The 21477-nt window shown below is 42.6% G+C and overlaps 1 protein-coding gene across 8 annotated transcripts in view; it reads left to right on the top strand.

Annotated features, from left to right (window-relative positions):
- The window catches only part of ppip5k1b (diphosphoinositol pentakisphosphate kinase 1b), a 74676-nt gene that overhangs the window by 19468 nt on the left and 33731 nt on the right, over window positions 1-21477 (top strand). For 6 of the 8 annotated variants that reach the window (XM_088339499.1, XM_088339495.1, XM_088339497.1 and 3 more), the window contains exons 4-16: window positions 291-467; window positions 2777-2996; window positions 3585-3675; window positions 4756-4841; window positions 6105-6259; window positions 7751-7852; window positions 10137-10298; window positions 11594-11715; window positions 14234-14335; window positions 15680-15766; window positions 15845-15920; window positions 17146-17255; window positions 20061-20146. In XM_088339499.1, the coding sequence (XP_088195625.1) occupies window positions 342-467; window positions 2777-2996; window positions 3585-3675; window positions 4756-4841; window positions 6105-6259; window positions 7751-7852; window positions 10137-10298; window positions 11594-11715; window positions 14234-14335; window positions 15680-15766; window positions 15845-15920; window positions 17146-17255; window positions 20061-20146 (1525 nt within the window). In that variant the 5' untranslated portion in view covers window positions 291-341. The remainder of the gene's footprint in view (window positions 1-290; window positions 468-2776; window positions 2997-3584; window positions 3676-4755; window positions 4842-6104; window positions 6260-7750; window positions 7853-10136; window positions 10299-11593; window positions 11716-14233; window positions 14336-15679; window positions 15767-15844; window positions 15921-17145; window positions 17256-20060; window positions 20147-21477) is intronic. The other 2 variants (XM_088339500.1, XM_088339494.1) reach the window with 1 other exon arrangement.

Genomic DNA, 21477 nt, shown 5'->3' with positions numbered 1-21477 from the left:
GACTTAGTCCCTGGCGAGTTCTCTTGGGAATGGAACCTTCACCGTAAACGGAGGTTCACTGCCAAAACGTCGACACGGCAGTTTTTACCCCAACAAATATTTACAATGCAATCTGAACTTCCATTCTTTCACTCTGTCACGTCCGAATGAGATTTCTCAAACACGGGCGGATGTTTGCAACACGAGTTGCTCCACTGTTTGCCGTCACGTTTTCTGATATAGCGCCACCAGGAGGAAAGGGGGTGGAGATAGGCGGTCACAAGAAAGTTCACGGTGAAATCAATCTTCAGGTAAACCTGGACCTCAACGCTTCAACCTCACTTGAAGATGTCTCGCCCGTGATGTCGGAGTCCCGTCAAGGATGGCGGTCGGACGCCGCGGATGAAGCCAACCGGCATCCGACGGAGGCGGACGTCGAGATGGACGCGCGCGGAGAAGAAGGCGCGGAGGACCAAGATGACGACACGGTGAGGGGAATCGCCGCTGCCAAATATTTTCTGCGGTAGAGCTGTTTGACCTTCTAATGTTCCTACAAATGAAGATCGACACATTGGCTAGCTGAAGAAATTCCCAACGTAATCTTACGCAATTTTATGAGCCGTATTGAAATCTGAGCCGAAAATAAATGTCCCGGGATCCCTTTTCACGCGCGATTATTAAGCGCAATAAGTGATTGACTTCTGGAAAGAGAAGACAAACATTTACAACTCTTTCACGATGCCTAAAAATTGGCCAAAGTGAAATACGCGAATGCAAAGGTTTTAGTGTTTTAAACTGGTCGTCTCCAAATTGCTGCTTTTGGAAACGCCTAAATCACTGGTGTGAAACAGGCGGCCCGCGGGCCAGATGATGCCCGCTAAGGGATTAAATCCGGCCCGCGAGACAACGCTCAGAGAAGCGCAAGAGAAAAACAAGCTGCAAGTTGAAATATGTCAACTTGATGGTGCCAAAGCCAGGTGCCTCAAACAAAGACACTGTACTTGTATTTATTTCTCTCTCTCTCTCTCTCTCTCTCTCTCCCTCTTTTCTGACCCTTTTCTCCCACTCTCTGTTTCTGTCTCTTTCACTCTCCGTGTCTCTTTTTCTCCTTTGTTGCTCTTTGTCTCTTTCTTTCTTCTTATTTTGCTCTAACTTCCTTTTTTCCTTTTCTCTTTCTCTCTTCCTACCCTTCGCGCTTTTTTTTTCTTTTCTCTCCTTCTGTCTTTCTATTTCTCTTTGGATTTCTTTCTTCCTCTCCCTTTCTTTTCCCCCTCTGTCACAACTTTTGCTTCTTTAGTTTCTCACGCTCTCTCCCTCTCTCTCTTTTTCTTTGTCCTGCCCTCTCTCCTTCTCCCTCACTCTTTCTCTAATTTCTTTATCTCTCTTTTTCTTTCTCTTTAATCTATTAGTACGGCCCCCGACAGAATGTTTTTTCTATCGTGTGGCCCCCGAGTTCAAATGAGTTCGCCAACCCTGGCCTAAACCTACCCTTAGGAAAATGTGTCAAATACAATGTTTAGTGTTTCAGATTTTGATCAAATTTGACAAGGTACCAAAAAAAGACTTTTAGTTATTGTCTCACCTCTTTTCCACCCAATGCTACACTAGTCTCTAATCAGAGCGTGCGGGGTGGGTAGCAAGAAGGAGAGGAGTAGGAGCTAGGGTAGGGGGAGAGGGGCTCGGATGCATTTCAGCCTAAATAGATAGATAGATAGATAGATACTTTATTCATCCCCGTAGGGAAATTAACACTTCCAGCAGTATCCTTTTGTTGTTTAATAACAGATGAACAGGATGGCCTCGGGGTGCTGTGTTGTAGTTTAGCCACAGCGGAGTGGATGACGTCACACGCTAGGCCAAAAGTTCCACGTCCCTGCAGCAGATGGAGATGTTTGCGCCCAGGGTTACATCACCTCCTGTTCACGTAGTCCACCTGTCTCTGTCTGCCCTAACAGCGCTGAAGCCGGGTAGCTCCACGTTAGCGTCCGGGATGCTAGACGTTTCTGTAAAACACAGCAAACTGCACTTCCTTTATGCTTTGATGTTTTTCTCCAGCACAGCCAGTTCGTTGGTCTCATTTAGTAGAGAGTTCACATTTCCCATGATTACGGACGGTACCAAAGACTTATAACGCTGCTAGCCGCTTAGCTAGCTCCGGCTCTGCATCCACGATAGGGCCCCCTCATCACACCGGCACGAGAATTCTTCAGGGCAAGGAGTCGATTCCTCGAATAAACGCATTTTTGTGCGTTAAAACCCATAACCATAGGATAGAAAGTCATCCAAAGTTTAGTTGTCAAACGGGACGAAAAAGACCGAAGATAGAAGCAATAAAACAATAAATCACAAAAAGTGCGAAATAACACGGAGCTGCTGGAAAGGCTGCGGCTCGCTATGTTAATAAATAAATAAATAATAAGTAAGCAGCCTGTCAAATAAATAAAAACAATGATATCGATATCCGTCAAATTCCCAAATGTTGGTGCAGATAATCGGCTTGCTCCATTATTGCTCGACCTCTAGTTTGGAGCTTGGGTTAGGATTATAGCTTGGTCGATGGTTGTAGCTAAGATTAGGTTTGGATCTAGGATTCAGTTTGGATCTTGGGTGAGGGCTGGAATTATGGAAGTCGAGGGAAGATGGTTTGTAGGAGCAAGAGAGAGACTCTCAGGTTGCTGCATCTGTGACTTAATGATAATGTTTAAAAACAGGCCGATACAGATATCGGTCAAATATCGGTCCTGATAAATCGATAGACCTCTGATTCCGAGTTACAGATTCTTAAACGTAATCCTAGATCTGCACGCTCCTCCCCCGTCAGCCACCAGAGCGTCAGATCACGGTGGGCATCTGCTGCATGATGAAGAAGTCCAAGTCCAAACCCATGACGCACATCCTGGAGCGCCTCTGCAAGTTCGACTACATCCAGGTGGTGGTCTTCCCCGAGGACGTCATCCTGGGGGAGCCTGTCGACAAATGGCCGCTCTGCGACTGCCTCATTTCTTTTCACTCCAAAGGTCAGATCCGTTGTTCTTCTCATAAATGCTAAAAAAAAATATAAAATAAAGTTATCGATTTTTTTTTTTTACCTCATCAAATAATATTTTTAGTTTGAAATATCAGCCTTGGCAAATCCAGCTAGTTTCCTGTGTGGAGTTTGCATGTTCTCCCCTTGCTTGCTTGGTTTCCTCTGGGCACTTCGGTTTCCTCCCACGTTCCAAAAACATGCATGTCAGGTCGATTGGCCGCCTCCCCCCGCAGAGTTTACATGTGTTTCCCATTGTCTGCGTATTTTTCCTCCCACCTTCCCAAAACATGCATGGCAGGTTGATGGGCGACTCCAAATTGTCCCTAGGTGTGAATGAGCGAGCAAATTGTCTGTCCCTGTGTGCCCTGCGATTGGCTGGCAACCAGTTCAGGGTGTCCCCTGCCCTATGCCGGAAGATAGCTGGGATGGGCTCCAGCACTCCTACTGAGGATAAGCCGTGCAGAAAATGGATGTATGGGTGTTAAAATAGGAAGAAATAGGAAGCAAATTGATTTATCGAAGCTTTTGATAGTATTTGTATTTGTGGTTTAAGTGTAAAACGTTGTTTTTTGTGCAGGTTTCCCACTGGACAAAGCTGTAGAATATGCTAAACTCAGGAACCCGCTGCTCATCAATGACCTCAACATGCAGTATTTTATTCAGGACAGGTATGCAAAAAAAAAAACACAAAATATTGGTGCTTGTCACTGAATGCGTTTACAAGCAGGGAACGATTGGATCCAGAACCGATTTTGTCTTTATTGTCATTGATATAATTGTAATGTACATTGTGTTCTGATAACATGGGGAGGAGAGGTTAGGGAGGGTGCATTGTAGGGTGGGTGTGACTGTCTGTGTGCGCGACTGTGATAGGCTGTTGTAAACTGTCAGTCAAACAGCGGTTGGGCGCTGCTTCCGTTAAGGAACTAGGAAGCACCGCGGCCGCTTTTAGCAGCTCCTTACATTGAAAATTAATTAATCAATTAAATATGCCTCTGAGGAGAGTCAGAAAATGTAAAGTGGGCTTAAACTATTGCCTCAAAAGTGTGTATTTCTAACCAGATGGTATCACGTTTCTGTTTCAAATATTGGTACCGGCCAAAGGGGATTTTCTTTCTTTCTTTGTCTTTGTTCTACTAAATAAAATACAGTTTGGTGGAGGAAGGGCCCTCAGAGTTAGGGAGCGCGGCCAGGAGACGGACGCGAGTAAGTTCCTCCCCTCCTGGCCCCTCCCACTCTCCAACTGCAGTTGTAAAAAGTCGAATGCCTGGTGTATCTTTCTTAGCGTTAGCCAACTTTTAAATAGCTCAATTTAGACCCCACAGAAGAGCACAAAGAAATGGAAGAAATGGATCACCAGTGGGTGCTCCGTGGATTATTATTTCATCCAGGAAGCGACTGGGGCGGCGAGAATGCAAGATCGATACTGCCGGTACAGCCTACTGCTAAAGGCTAGGCTAACAAATCTCAGTCACTGCTGCAGACCCTGTCTCTTGCCAACGCCATGAAACGGATGACCTGAAGCTACAACTCGTGGGACGGTCTTATTTAAATCATCCCGGGGATCTGTTTCCACTCCAAGACACCCGATGCTAGCGCGCAGCTAGCCGGCCGCTCTCTAAATTGCTTTCTTACACTTACATTTGGTTTTTTTCTTTGCTTTCATTGTTATTAAAGAATTCATTTCACTGCAATTATGTGTTTGACTATAACTTGGTGACTGAGCCTGTTCTTTATTTCTGCGGCAGGAGAGAAGTATATCGCATCCTTCGAGAAGAAGGCATCGACCTACCTCGATACGGCGTGCTCAACCGAGATCCGGACAATCCCGAAGGTAAACATTTTGGGTGGGAGTCTCGGTAATAGATCACAGAGAAATTTGCTTTAAATTGGAGTTATTTGGTTCAGCGTCTCATTTGGTGGTTACCGTTCTGGCCAGCAGGTGGTGCTCACGTTTTTTCACACATATTAGGTCCCAAAATAGCCTCTTTTCGTCTCTAATATCATTTATCATGAAGGAAGCCATACTCTAAATATATTGTATTTAGCTTTAAATGGTTGATTTTGAAATTCATTGGTAATGATAATGATTGATTAGCCTAAAAGAAAATATATAGACAAACAATTAACTGTTGCACCTGGTTTGATTCTAACAACTATGTTTTATTCACATGTCAAGGAAATTTAAATCGACTTATTTGATAATAGGACTTGCGGTGTTGGGCAGGGGGTTGAAATTCTGTAGAAGAAAGTACTGATTATTAAACCTGGTTTTGACATAATCAACTTATCCAAATAATCAGGAATTATTTCATTCCGTATCAGAATTATATTTATACCCAGCCTGGCTGGGTTTTATCAGGCTATTTAGGCCTAGTCATTGGCGTGCGGATGGCTTCCTCCCAGAGGGGCCTGTCCTTGATCCCGGCCTCCTTTGTCCCCATTGTCCCAAAGGGGCAAAGGCCGGGAAGACCTCCCCTCAGAGCGCGATTGAGGAAAAAGCAAGAAAGGCGTTCGCACCTCTCTTTTAAAGGCTCTTGATGTCAGTCACCGGGGGCGTTTCCTGTTGATCCTTTTCAAAATAAAGTTCACCAATTTGTGTATTAAGTGATAATGTTGTGGAATGTGCATAATAACTAATGATAAGTATGTAGGCATCTGGTGAAGGTCGTGGGATGATGTTGTTGCAAGAGGATACAAGCTGATATTTTAACTTTATTTGAGAACACTATAAAGACCAATGTTGAACGCCTGGAACTTTAAATGCAATAAAGCGTGTTCCCTTTTTGTCATATCTCTCTGCGTATATTTTGGGGCGACGCCCAACGACGTTCACTTCAAAAATAATAGGTGAAACTTTATTTGGACATGCACTGAGATGAATCTTCTGACATAATATCATCAATATGTTTATTACAAACGAAGCATTTGGGGTTTCAAATCTTTATTTACAGCTGGAGAGTTTGGTCACTTCCTGTGAATAAATTGTGGATCTTTCGTTGTGTTGTCAGAGTGGGTGGTTGGAAGCGCTTAGGGGAAACGCCTTGGTCGCAGGGAAATACCTTACAAGATTATAGTCCGAAATATTGTGTTTCAGAGTGCAACCTGGTGGAGTGCGAGGACCACGTGGAGGTGAACGGGGAGGTCTTCCCCAAACCTTTTGTGGAAAAGCCCGTATGTGCCGAGGACCACAACGTCTACATCTACTATCCCACCTCGGCGGGCGGCGGCAGCCAGAGGCTTTTTAGAAAAGTAAAAACATTGTAATGGGCAAGAAAACGTAATGGGCGTAAAGGGTGTGGAGGTCAAAGAACAGAAACATCATTGGCCGATTGTGACAATGATTAAACAGTGCATGATAGTCAAACGAACGAACAACACTGAGGTATAATAATAGAAGTAATGAACTGGCATCTGATGCAATCTGCTTTGCTGGTGTCCATCCATCCATCCCTCCATTATCTGCTCCACTTATCCTCAGTAGGGTCACGGGGGTGCTGGAGCCCATCCCAGCTATCTTCGGGCAGTGGGCAGGGGACACCCTAAACTGGTTGCCAGCCAGTCGCAGGGCACACAAGAGACAGACCTGACATGCATGTTTTTGGAATGTGGGAGGAAACCCACGCAAGCGCGGAGAGAACATGCAAACTCCACACAGGAGGTTTGATCCCATGACCTCAGAACTGTGCCGCACACGCGCTAACCACTGCGCAGGTGTCCAATATTAAAAAAAGCAATACACTTATCAACATTGAACAAAAACTTTGAAGTAAAAATAATAAAGCTATTTCAAATCAAAACCTTGCTGGCAGCCCAAAGGGAAGAGAAGGAGTGAAGGAGTGGGATCAAATATGAAAATATCTTGGAGTAATAATAATAATAATGAATACTGAAAATCAGAAATAAATGATCTGACTTATGAAATAATATTCCGAAAGTATTTTGATAATTAAAAATGTAAAATTTGGTAGAATATAAAATTAATAATTTAGAAAGCAAAATTATCTCTCACTAGTAGAGATTTTTATTGAAATGTTATTATATTTATTATATTTTCTTTTATTGTTTTAAATTTTTTTTTTTTTCATCCTTTTAATATTATACAGTATATGGCCAAAAACGTAACGTTGAGATCAATAGATGTTTTGCTGTTGTGATTTAACGTTTTATTTTAATATATTTGAATGAAAGTAAACCGACACAGCGGCTGAGTGGCTAGGACGTCGGCGGCACCATTCAGAGGTCATGTAATCAGATTCGGCTACCTTCCTTTGCGGGGTTTGCATGTTCTCCCCGTGCTTGCGTGGGTTTCCTCCGGGCACTCCGGTTTCCTCCCACATTCGAAAAACATGCAATTGTCCCTAGGTGTGAATGAGAGAGTGAGTTGTCTCTGTGTCCCCTGCCCACTGCCCCAAGATAGCTGGGTTGGGCTCCATAACCCCCGCGACCCTACTGAGGATAAGCCGTGCAGATAAAGGAGGTATGGGTGAATGATAGTAAAAATGTAGCATGATATTAGCAATGTTTCACTTTTTTCCTTATTTTCTTATTCCAAAAATGTGTTCATAAAATGACTCATACTAAATATGATTTATTATTATGTATCTTACTAGAAAATCAATACATTAGACAAGAAAAAGAAAAAAGAAAAATATATAGATATATCAGTTAAATATTTATCCTTGTTGAACACGAGGTTGTTCGTGATGTGGCCAACAAAACGACAAATCCAAATTCTTGCAGATCGGAAGTCGCAGCAGCGTATACTCACCGGAGAGCAACGTACGCAAGGCGGGAGCGTACATCTACGAGGAGTTCATGCCCACCGACGGCACGGACGTCAAGGTACGCCGCTCAACCGGCTTCCAAGTCCAAATTGTGGCGCTATGAAGTGGCTCAGGAGTGTATGTGGCACCAAATTAAGAAAAAACAGATCTGTCGCCGGGACTGGGGAGCAAAAATCCTAGTCAAGTTCAGAAAATGGGTCGTAACAGGGAAACAGGCGGGAATCAGAACAGGAGAGAGTCAGGGTCGAAAGGCTTGCCTAGCGTGTAGCGTAGGTTTGCAGACGATCCGACAAATGTTGACAGGACGACGGGGGTATAAAAAGAGACAGGCAGCCAATCGGCTTCCGAGGCAGTTGGGTGCCCCGCATCAGTAATCGTGACGATTTCAAAATATACTTGTCACAGAAACATCACCATCGGTCAGAAACAAGATACCCCAAAACTATAACGTTGAGGTCACTCATCATTCTTCCACTTCTTGAAATGGCTTTGTTTAAGTTTAAGTTTGAGTTTCGTTTATTTGAAAAGGGACACGTATGCTCCATACACTCATAGCTAAAGCTAATTCTCAATGTCTCTCCACAACAATCCATAGAATCCAACCGTATTGACTCCAAAACATACCCGAATGCCCACATATGAAAAATAAAATCTGCCGAAAAGCGTTTCTCTATGCTCTGTTGGATGTTCCTTGCTGCAATTCACTCGTCTTGCCACATCATTTTTATTACCATATAGATAGATACTTTATTCATCCCCGTAGGGAAATTCACACTTCCAGCAGTATCCTTTTGTTGTTTACGAACAGATGAACAGGATGGCCTCAGGGTGCTGTGTTGTAGTTAGCAACAGCGGAGTGGATGACGTCAGACACTAGGCCAAAAGTTGGACGTCCCTGTAGCAGATGGAAATCTTTGTGCCCAGGGTTACACCACCTCGTGTTCACATCGGTAGCGAGTCCGCCTCCTCTCCGCTTTCCGCAGGCTTTTGTGTCTCTGTCTGTCCTAACAGCGCTGAAGCCGGGTAGCTCCACGTTAGCGTCCGGGATGAGCCACGGTTCCGTAAAACACAGCAAACTGCACTCCCTGTACGCTTTGATGTTTTTCACCAGCACAGCCAGTTCGTCGGTCTTATTTGGTAGAGAGTTCACATTTCCCGAGATTACGGACGGTACCGAAGGCTTATAACGCCGCTAGCCGCTTAGCCTTAGCTTCGGCTCTGCATCCACGATAGGGCCCCCTCATCACGCCGGCACGAGAATTCTTCAGGGCAAGGAGTCGATTCCTCGAATAAACGCATTTTTGTGCGTTAAAACCCATAACCATAGGATAGAAAGTCATCCAAAGTTTAGTTGTCAAACGGGACGAAAAAGACCGAAGATAGAAGCAGACACTTAAAACAAGAAATCACAAAAAGTGTGAAAAAACACGGAGCTGCTGGAAAGGCTTCCGCTCGCGGCGGCGCCTATGATGTTATGATATAAACAGACTCGTAAAATGATTCCCAATATGACCCAAAAAGCTTCTCTGTCCTTTTGATTGACGCCACTCCCGGCCAATAGCAGGCCTCTGTCACGTTCTAACCTTTATAAAGACACCAAATGTGTCCATATTCTCCAAAGGGTTCAAGAAGAGTTCAGTTGACTTTGGGTATGTCTCGGATTGGGACAGGAACGCTAAGGGGTGTTGAAAATCCACGACGATGGGGTTTGTGTACCTGTAATAAAAATGTTAAAACTCAAGGTGTCACAAGCCAGAAACGGAGACAGGACCCAATAGCGTTCGTTTTACTCAGTTTTTATTGAGAAAGAGAGCAGCGCTTGCTTCCACGATCCGATGATCGTCAAACATGGGTAGCTGATGGCAGGAACGCGGAAGTGACACTTCTTTGTCAAGCGAGGGTAATCGTAGACAGCGAGAAAACAGGTCGATGGCCGGGACGGACGAGCAAGGGCAGTAACGAATCCAGAAAAGAGGTTGGCAACAGGTATCAGGCAGGAAACAGGGCAAAACAGGTCGATGGCCGGGACAGACAAGCAAAAGCAGAAACAGGTCCAGAAACAGGTCAGCAACCGGTATCAGGCAGGAAACAGGGCAGGATAATGTCGGAGAGCACAAAAGCTTGCCTAGCTGAGAGCATAGGTTCGCAGACGGTCTGACAGCTTCCTCTTGGAAGACAGGGGTTTAAAAAGAGTCAGTGCCCCGAATCAGCAATCATGACACAAGGATATCCTCGCATGTTCATAATTTCACAAATAAGTCTCACCGGAGTGTAAGTCGCGTTCTCGGCCAAACTACGAAAGAGACTGTAACTCGTAGTTCAGAAAATCTTGAATTCCTCAGGTGTACACGGTGGGTCCGGACTACGCCCACGCCGAGGCCCGCAAGTCTCCGGCGCTGGACGGCAAAGTGGAGCGAGACAGCGAAGGGAAGGAGATCCGGTATCCCGTCATGTTGACCGCCATGGAGAAGCTGGTCGCACGGAAAGTTTGCCTGGCCTTCAAGGTAACAGTCAATGAATACAACAAAAGTATTGTACCACCATTAGAACAGGGGTCTCCGGCTAAGGTTTCCTCGGTCCTGGTCTGTAAAGAACTCGCTACTGCTGCGTCATTGTGATTTTCTAGTCAAATGATTTTTTGAGTGGTCTACTAAGTCTATTTAACCCCATATTTAATCATTAACCATGTAATAACGTAGCAATAACATGATGGGTCGTTATTTCAGAAATGTAAAGAAATCAATTTCGGCTCATGGGCATTATTGGGAATTAATTATCAAAATGTAGCGTTTACCTAATTGTTCGAATGAGTTATCTGACTCCATTAACCAAACACAACCTGCATTCATCCAAGAATTTATGCGTGCTTGTTTCGTGAGAGAAAAATGACCAGGAAAGCCGACATTTCACACGGGAGCGGATGTTTATTGTTCCTAACAGAAGAAGTGTATCAACAGGAGACCACGCTCCCCTCCCAGTTGCCCCGGATCATTTATACATTTCAAATAGCTAAGAAAATACATCCCATATGCTATGAGCTATATGTCATCTGTAATTAACGTTAGCTTTCTCTTATTGGTCTTCCCCTCGCATGAGGGCGTGTCGCATACCAGCGGCGCTCCGAAGTCTGCCCTTGTGCGTCTGGCCTTCTCCGTCAGCACTCACAGGATTTCTGTTATCAGAAATACGTCTGATGCATTCCACACAGCCTAACCTTTTAATGTACCTTGAATTAAAACAGTCAGTGAATATTTTTATTGAACTGAATACATGTACTTTAGTCAATCGTATATTATCTTTTATAGTCAAATGTATAAAATCCTTTAGCATCATAGCATAGTATTGATAATCATTACATGAATATGTGGCGACCTTTTTAGCTTTGTAGCTAGCTATTTTTCTTTCCTTAGCTACCTAGCTAGCATATTATATTTTTTGCATGCTATCGAGCTAACATTTAACATTTTTGCTAGGTATCAAGCTAAATTTTGGCCTCCTTTCTAGCGAGCTAACTTTGTTTTTAAATTCCTATCTGGCTTTTTAGATGTTTTTTTACTCTTTTAGCTCCCTTTCTAGCTAACTACCAAGCTACCTTTTAGCTCCTTAGCAAGCCATCTCGCTAAGTTGCTATTTTAGAAAAGGTTTGGAAACCCGTACCCTGGAGTGAATTGCATTTAAAAAAAAATCGAGAACACACCTTATTTTATTGAATCGCTTTTAATGTAATACTGTTATAGCACAACCCTAGTTCAATTATCTGCTTTTTTTCTGAACTGATCTCTTTTGCCGGAAACGTTAGCAAACGGTGTGCGGCTTCGACCTGCTCCGAGCCAACGGCCACTCGTTCGTGTGCGACGTCAACGGCTTCAGCTTCGTCAAAAACTCCATGAAGTACTACGACGACTGCGCCAAGGTGCTCGGGTATGTCAAGTCCCATTGATGTGTGACGCTCTTAGTCACAAAAATGTCTCTTAAGGACTGAACAGGTTACAATGAGACCATCCCCTGATCTTATCTATGTCTCATAGAAAGACATTTAAGCAATATTTGTTTTGCAATGCCCTTAACGTTCTTAGGGTCTGCTGGTGTTGTGGATTAATGAAGTCGGAAATTATCAACATAATGAGGACACATTTGTTTGGACAGGAAATTCCAGGCTTGTTTCTCCCGAGTTTAAATGTCAGCAAGTGTTATTAACAGCTTGCAAGCTGACAGGAATTTGGCTGGGTCAGGCCAACTCCAACGATTTACTTGGAAATCGCGTAATTTTGGAGAATCTAAAGAGGACAAAAACATTCTGAGGAAAACATTGTCAATTCTGGGAAGCATGCACTTTGAGAAAAACGCATATATATATGTATATAGCTCAGTAGCCTAGATGGTAAGGCGCCCGCTTTGAGACTGGGAGGTCGGTGGTTCGCGCCCCGGCCGAGTCATTCCTAAGACTTAAAAAGTGGTCGGCGGCGCCCTCTGTTGGCTGCGGCTGCATCGGCTCGCTACAACGGGTCAGGTGTAATCGACATTTCGTTCTGTGTACATTGTTACACAGAATGACAATACAAGGAAATTATTATTATTATTATTATTATACAGTACAGAGGGCCAGAACTCAACACATTTGGTCGCGGGCAGAACAGGATAAATATTTATTGAATACACTAAAACCTTCCTTTTTTTTAAAAAAAAATACATAAACAAATATGAATATAAAACCATCAGAAATATTATTCCAGAATGAACAAACTTAAACATTAAATGAATAAAAAATCGTTGCTCTCCATAAAAATATCTCCTGTCAAAACTATACAAATTGAAAATGTGAAAAAAACGGAAAATATAAATAAAATGTGTGCTTTTCACTTTGGGAATTTGCTTTGGTGAAAAACATTTTCATATTCTTTTTGAACTTTTCAACTTTCTGTATCTTTTCTCTGGATTCAAGGTTTTTCAGCTGACTCTGAAGTTTTGTCTCGTAGTGCCGTTTCACATGAAATTCCTTAATGACGGCCACAAAATCTCCACAAATAAGACACACGGGTTTACCGGCAATGTCAGTTAACATAGTTTTCTCGGCCATTGTGGTTTTTAGTATCCGAGTATAATTTGAAAGTTATCGGGGTTTCATAGACCCGGGCCATTATAGTAGATGAATATAAAAGGATTTTGCGGTCCGGATATTATTGTACGCCGGGCTGGATGTGGCCCGCGGGCTGTAAGTTTGACACCTGTGGGTTAGCCAATGAAATTCCTAATTTCATTTTATGCAATTTTACATGGTATATTCAAATCACAGCTGAACACCAGATCCATTTTTATGTGCGATTACCACGTGCAAGTGTGCACAATCATTGACTTGACTTCTGAAAAAAATGAGTCAAACATTTACAACTCTTTCAAAATGTCCATAAAATTTGCCAAAGTAAATAAAGTTTTTATAGCTGTAAACTGGTCTTCTCCAAATGGCCACTTTTGGCAAGGCCTAAACTTAGCCTTAGAAAAATGTGTCAAATACAATGTTGAGTTTTTCAGATTGTGATCAAAATTAAGAAAGCACCAGGTAAGACTTTGAGCTATCGTTTCACCTGTTTTCCGGCCAAGATGCCCATGCTACTCTCATCTTCAGGGATTTGATTGCAAAAGAAATTCAGGCGAGAATAAAAACCTTCTATGTGTATGTGTACCAATTCAGATGACTCAACGTTAGTAGTACCAGTGTCTGAAACTCATGACAAAAAGTTACTGGACAGCAGGACTCTGAAAAGTTGCCTGCCCCATTTTTCCCAACTTGAAACACAAGAAGACGACTCATTGCAAAAAAAACATTGTTTCAAAGTATTAAGGTTTGATCATCATAATATATAACAGAACAACACTTTAAAATTAAGTTTATTATAAATCTATTCATTGCGTATATATGACATGGCTATTTTCCATCTGCCATCAGTATGTCCCTGTATTGACTCATCTTCATTCATCCAATGTTTGCTACAAGCCACGTGAACTCCTCTTTCTACGATGCTTTTAATGTACGTTTTACGTTTTGTAGCGTCATCCATTTTGTTAGCTTCTTTTGAATCTTTCTTCTGCGGCTGGGGTTTTGGATTGATTCCTAACCACGGATCCATTTTTCTTGTATTCTCTGTGCGTCTACTTTGAAAAATGATATGCAAATTCGATTTTATAACGCTCGGGAAAGTCCGGAAGCACGAAGTTATTCGATCGGCTGCCGAGTACGCAAAATGGCAAAAGAACCGAAATTTCCTCGCCGAACGAAGGTTTCGAAATGGGAATGAAGCAAACGTTTCATTTGAAAAAACATCTTATTGATTTGAGGCCAATTTGACAAGAACGCTAAAGGGTGAATATAATCACATTGGCCCTCGCTTCCTTTGGATTTCCTGTTCTCGAAGATTAATGTTTTTGGATTTGTCTGTGGCAGAAACATGGTGATGAGAGAGTTGGCCCCGCAGTTCCACATCCCCTGGTCCATCCCCATGGAGGCCGAAGACATCCCCATCGTGCCCACCACCTCAGGAACCATGTACGCTGCCGCCTATGTCACAATCATCCGAAAAACAAATCTTTTCCTTGTAAGAGAGCTTCCCGGGGTTCATTTCACAAAAGGAGATCACTCGAGATCTCTACCGGGTTCAGTTATGGTGAAGTAGGTGCTCAAAGTGTCTCGTAATGGTTGGTGATTCGGGGGGCAAAAAGTATGCTAAAATCTTCCCACGAATTTTGTATGAAGGCAATGCAATTAGTGGGGGAGGATGAGAATAATTTTGATTGTACGTGCACACAAAGGAGTTTCTTTCTCTTTTCTGTATGTTTTTCTTTGGATACATTTCTTTCTTGTATTTTTTTCCTGTATATCTTTCCTTATCTATTTCTTAAGTTTTCTTTCCTTTGTTTCTTTGTCTCTTTCTGTGTTTCTTTTTCTCTTTTTTCCTTTACTTCTCCCTCTCCTTTTTTTCACTCTCCCTTTTTTCTTTCTCTTTTTTTCATTCTTTCTCTATTTTCTTTTCCATCTGTTTTTCTTGCTTTCTTTTTCTTTCTCTTATTCTTTCTCCTCTCTTTCTTTTGCTGTTTCTTTTCTTTCTCTCTTTTATTTTTTCTCTCCTTTTGTTGTTTCTTTCACCTTTGTTTTCTTTGTCTTTTTCTTTCTATGTTTCTTTTTCTACATTATTTTTTGTTTCTTTCCTTCTGTTCTTTTTCTGTCATTTCCAGGGCTTTCTAGTTGGGAAGGAGTTCTAAACAGTACCCCCGGCTTCCACCTCGCCATGGTGACTCGTCAAATCAGAACTGTGTTTATCAAGTTGAAACAACACTGACTCTGGAAAAACTTGCTCAAATGTGCAGCCATGGCACAATTTTCCAACTCAGCGTTAAATTGAGGGGCAGCATGGTGGAGAAGTGGTTAGCACCTGTGTGGCACAGTTCTGAGGTCACGAGATCAAACCTCCTGTGTGGAGTTTGCATGTTCTCTCTGTGCTTGCGTGGGTTTCCTCCGGGCACTCTGGTTTTCTCCCACATTCCAAAAACATGCATGTCAGGTTAATTGGCCGGTCCAAATTGTCCCTAGGTGTGAATGAGCGAGGAAATCGTCTGTCTCGGTGATTGGCTGGCATGCAGTTAAGGGTGTCCCCTACCCACTGCCCAAAGATACCTGGGATGGGCTCCAGCACCCCCGGGACCCTACTGAGGATAAGCAGTGCAGATAATGGATGGGTTAAATTGATTGAACCTAGATTCTAGATCTGGAAAAACGGTAATGCGTTTTCCCTTTAGAGACCAGGCAAATTTATCGGATGTACTTGGCATCCAAGGAATCTATGAGGATGGTCTCTTATTGCGCCTCATTTCATCTCATTTCCTTGAAACGCAGGATGGAACTGCGATGTGTTATCGCCATCATCCGCCACGGCGACCGCACGCCCAAGCAGAAGATGAAAATGGAAGTGCGCCATCCTCTGTATGGAGTCAACACGCTGACCAGCTTATTGATGTCCCAAGTTTCGTAGGCTTGATTTTTTTTTTTTTTTTTTTGCAGGTTTTTTGAACTGTTTGAGAAGTGCGGTGGCTACAAAAATGGAAAGCTAAAGCTGAAGAAACCCAAACAGCTTCAGGTGAGCTAGACTTCTTTTTCAATTTGTAATATTTGACCACAAGCACACGGTGTAGTGGGCGACAGAATGCCGGACATACGGACTGTTACGACTTACAGCAGGGGTCTTCAACCTTTTCAAGCGTGTGGGGTCTAAATCGACCTCTTACATGTGGGAGAGCGATTTAAAAGCTGGCTCACGCTTAAAAATACACCAGGCATTAGACTTTTTACAACTGCCAGTTGGAGAGGAGGAATTTACCCGCGTTCGTCTCTCTGGCCACGTTCCTTCCCCTTGAAGCCCTTCCCCCACTACACTGTATTTTATTTAAGTCCCAACGGGTTGGACAAAGACAAAGAGGAAAAGAAACGCCCCTTTGCTCCTCCCCATGGGGTGGTACCAACATTTTGAAACAGAGAAACATGATACAATCTGATTAGAAATACACACTTTTGAGGAAATACGTTTAAGCCTACTTTACAAAGCGTCAGGTTACTTTTTGTTACTCATTAGCATGAACGGCACCTACTTTGATTTGAATTTCTGAAATAGCAACTCGGCGAGATGGCTTGCTAAATAGCGAAAAAGAAGTTAAAAAAGTACAGGTAGAAAACTAAAAGCAAGCTAGATAGATAGCCAATTGAGTAAAAAGCCATTTAAATAGCCAGATAGAAAGCTAAAAACAAAGCTAGATAGCGAGCTAGAAAGGAGGCCAAAATTCAGCTGGATAACTAGCAATGAAGGTCAAATGTTTCCTAGATAGCATGCAAAAAAAAAAAAAAATCTAGCTAGATAGCTGAGGAAAGAAACAACACGAGCTACAAAGCTAAAAGGGTAGCCAGATATCAATAGAAACGAGTTTTTTTTGTCTACGAAGCCCATGAACTTTATTTATTTTTAAGGTTACTATCAGGTTAATTATTAACTTATTAAAAAAAAACATTTTACTAGAAAATCCCAATTATCCAGCACCCGGTGAGCTATTCCCGACTAGAGACTATTATGACGGCATCCCCTGATCTAAAACCTACCTGAAGGCAAGGAAAAACTCAAAATCCTCAGCAAGAGGAAAATGAATAAAGTAATTCAATCTCTAGAAAAAGACAAGACAAAATAGGAATATTGATGGTGATTATTGCCTCCATGAGTTCAGTTTTTGTACTACAAGTTTGGAACTTGCTCTAAACCAAGTTCCGTTGCTCTTGGCCATTGACAATCTATATTCTATCCATTGTTGTTTTTGTAGGAAGTGCTGGATATCGCTCGTCTGCTGCTGCTGGAACTGGGCCAACACAACGACTGCGAGATCGAGGAGAAAAAGTCCAAACTGGAGCAACTCAAGACCGTCCTGGAGATGTGAGAAAGCGTTACGCATCAGGGGGTTTCATGTGTTTTCTTTTTCAAAGCCGTTTTTTACAGTTTAGAAACCTGATTTGAGGTTTTTTACCCCCTATGAAGAAATCTCAAATGGCTGTCTTTCATTCGTCCTCCAAAATACAAATGCGAAAAATCTAGTTAGATAAGTAATCATCTTTCCGGTTAAAATGTCTCCTTTGCCACTCGCATATTATCATTTTTTTGTAAACCTGGGGCGAAAAAGACTATTTTTATAACTCGCATTGAAAGATAGAATAGAATCCCACCCCACACAGACGAAAGAGCAGTTCAAAATCACACGTGGGAAAATAAAACGATGTATACTTAACTAGGACTGTGGTGCGATGCACTACGAAAACAGAGGCGTAAGGGATCCTGGTTGGGATCAAAAGTAACCGAAGTCATCCCATCTCTTAATAGTCAGTCTTTTTATGCTTGACTCAATCTCTTAATATAAATGTTAAAATACAAAAATAAATAAAAATATTTGGACTGTAATTAGAGTATTATGTTATGATATTTGTACTATAAATGTAATATTAATAGATGGGACCCAATTGCGCTCGTTTACTCAGCTTTATTTAGAAGGAGGAAAGGGCTTGCACCCACGGTTTTGGTGATCGTCGGTCACGGGTAGCAGATCGCTTGGTACGCGGAAGTGGCACTTCCGTGTCCAGCGAAGGCAGTGTCGAGAGCGAGGAAAAAACAGGTCAATGGGAGGAGCAAAAACGTAAAACGGGTTCAGAAAAGAGGTCGGCACCGAGAATCAAACGGGAAACAAAGCAAGATAGGGTCGGAGAGTCACAAAAGCTTGCCTAACGTGTAGCGTAGGTTCGCAGACGATCCGATAAATGATGACAGGAAAGTGGGGGTTTTCAAAGAGGTCAGCAGCCATTCAGCAGCCAACGGAGCAGACTCAGGTACTTCCCTTATATTACTCATACAAAAATAACAACAAATGTTGTTATATTATGAATTCTATTATGAATTTTAAATAAATGATATTGTGATACAATAAGAATGTTATCATCTAATAATATTTTATCGAGAGATAGCATGGCAGGGAATAAGGATGATAAATAGCCAACTTGAATACATTTGAATGAAGCCTTAAAACCTGCGGAGTCTGCCCCCCCCCTCCTTTCTCATCCGTCCATCGTTCTCCATTGGTCATCCTCGATGTCTTGATTTTTCTCCATCTTCTCTCCCCCTCCACTGTCCATCCCCGCTTTCCTCTTTCTCCTTTCCAAAGGGAATCCAGCGTCATTGACACTCAGTACGCACTCCATTTTGTCCTCCCTTTCAATTCCTCCAACCGGACACACATTTAAGCAGCAGTTCCACCTCGTGTGCCGTGGACTCATCTTTCGTCTCCTTCTCCTCGATGTGCGTTGGCTTTATTGACAAAAACAACAACAAAAAAAATCGAAAGAACAAAAAAAAGAGAAAAGAATAAGTTCCTTATTACTGAGATTCGAATCTCCAAACTAGCCCCGCCCCCTTTCTGTCCATCACGTGAGCACCCGGGCAACTTGCCAGGGACCTCGTGAATCTTCAGTTTAATTCACAGGTGTTAAACGGGCGGCCCACCGGCCGGATCAGACCCGCCTGGGCTTTTAATCCGCCTCGCCACACGGCACTGAGAGAAGCGTGAGAGAAAAATGAGCTGCAGTTTGATATATGTCCACTTGATGTCACCCAAGCTAGCCTCCACTCACAAAGCAACTGTACAAGTATTTATTTCTCCTCTTTTTTACTAAATTTTTTCTCTCCCCTTCTTTCTTTTTCTGTTTTTTCCCCTTTGTACTCACTCTCTCTTCTATCTACCGTACTTCCATTTCTCTTTTCTCTATCAAACTTTTTCTTTCTCTTTTCTTCTCTTTCTTTCTAACCCTTTCTGTCTTTTTCTCCCTTTTTTCTACTTATCTCTTCCTCACTCCCTCTTCCCCACATTTTTTTTCATGCTCACTGTTTTTCACGCTCTTTCTGTCTTTCTGTTCTCTCATTCTTTTGATCTTTCTCTCGTGCACGCTTTTCTCTTTTTCTTTTTCCTTCTCTTTCTCACTCCACTTTTCTCTTTCTTTCTCTTTCTCTTATTTCCGCCTTTCTCTATTGTGCTTTCTTTCTCTCGATTGTGTCCTCCCTTATTTTTTTCACGCTTTCTCCCCTTTTCCTGTCTCTTTTACCTTCCCTCTTTCTCTCTTACCTGGTCTCCCTTGCTCTCTCCTTTTTATCTGTCTCTTTCCTGCTCTTTATTTCTTTTTCTTTCCCGTTCTCTTTCTCTTTCCATCTCTTTCTTTCTCTCCTTTTCTCTTTCTTTCTCTTAATTCTCCCTTTCTCTATTGTGCTCTCTTTATCTCTATTGTGTTCTTATTTTTTCACGCTTTTTCCTGTCTCACCTTCTCACGCTTTCTCCCTTTTCCCCCATCTCTTTTACCTTCCCTCTCTTTCTTTCTTACCTGGTCTCCCTTGCTCTCTTTTTTTTCTGTTTCTTTCTTTTTCTTTCCCTTTCTCTTTCTCTCTTTCTCTAAACCTACTCGTCTAGCATGTGGCCCCCACCTCAAATGACTTGGACACCCCTGGTCTAATCACTAAAAACGCCACAGCACATGCACTTTGTTTGTTGACCTAACCCGGTTCAACAAGCTAGCTTTAGCGCGGCAAAAGCAACAAAAACCATAAACAAGTTGTTGTTTTTTTGTTTGCATGTGATGCTATCTGCACTTATCACTCTATTTTGCTGGCTCTTCTTCTTTTTTGCCGGTGTGTTCTTCTTGCCACCAGGTACGGTCACTTCTCAGGTATCAACAGGAAAGTCCAGCTCACCTACTTGCGCTACGGGCAACCCAAAGCTTCCAGTGAAGAGGAAGGTCATACATTTGATTGTTACATTTGGATTATTTTTTCTTTTATAGACAGTGCCGTCAAAAAGATTCCACCCTTTCCCGATTTCTGTCTTTTATGCGTCACTCAAGAAGGTTTCACCTCACCAAACCGATTGTAATATCACACAGAGACAACCCTAGGAAACGCAAAATGCTCTTTTCAAATGTTGATTCGATTTAGGAAAGCGCATTAAAAAAGGAAAGAAAATCTACAGTATGTGGAAAAAGTCATGATTGCCCCCTGAAACTGATAGCTGGTCTGGGGCTGCTTCTCTGCCTCAGGACAATTTACTGTGTTTGAGGGAATCAATTCTGGTGTTTACCAGGAGATCCCGATGGACAATGTCCTGCTCATGTAGCGGGACAACGATCCCCAAGACACCAGCGAGTCCACCTCTATATGCCTCAATAAAAACAAAATGAAGTCCGGATTTCTATCCCATTGAGATGCTGTGGCGGGATCTTAAAGTCAAAGAGTCTCAAAGAGCTGCACAGATCAAAGACTATTGCAAACTGCAGACTATTATGACAGCATCCCCTGATCTAAAACCTACATGAGGGCAATACACATATTATCAACATAAAATATAGGTTATTCATATGCTATAGAATAGAAGTGTGTTTTAAGCTTGGATTGAAACATTTCCACTGAGGTTGCAGATCCAATCTCAGGGGGAAGAGCATTCCACAGCACCGGGGCCCGAATGGAGAACGCTCTCGAACCTACAAATTTCTCCTTGGTTCTTGGGATCACGAGTAGACCGGCGTTTTCAGAGCAAAGACTCTGGACGGGAGCATAGGGGGAAATTCAATCTGAAAGATATGAGGGAGCAAGTCCGTGCATGATTTTGTATACTACCAACAGAACCTTCAAATCACATCTTAAGCTAACAGGGAGCCAACGCAGGTTAGCTCAAATCAGGGTCATTCGATCAAACTTTTTTGTCTTAGTTAAAAGCCTTGCTGCAGTATTTTGTACCAGCTGAAGGCTCTTGATTTTGGACTTAGGGAGACCAGAGAGTAGGGCATTACAGTCATCCAGACGGGAAGTAACAAACACGTGAATTGTGATCTCCGCATCCGACTGAGACAGCATAGGACGAATTTGAGCAATTTTGTGAAGATGGAAGAAAGCTGTTCTAGTCATATTCTTCTCGTGTGTTTGAAAGGACAGATAGGGGTGAAATATGAATCCTAAATTTTTGACTGAGCCACTCTGGGTGATATGACATTTGTCAATGTTCAGAGACGTTTTTGAGAACAAGACACGGCATTTAGATGGACAAATAACTACCATTTGGGTCTTTTCAGAGTTA

The sequence above is a fragment of the Urocampus carinirostris genome, chromosome 7 (assembly GCF_059441175.1).
Source record: "Urocampus carinirostris isolate Australia breed hairy pipefish chromosome 7, RoL_Ucar_1.0, whole genome shotgun sequence".
Lineage (NCBI taxonomy): Eukaryota > Metazoa > Chordata > Actinopteri > Syngnathiformes > Syngnathidae > Urocampus > Urocampus carinirostris.
Note: the sequence above shows the minus strand (reverse complement) of the source record. Positions and strands in the feature narration are given on the sequence as shown.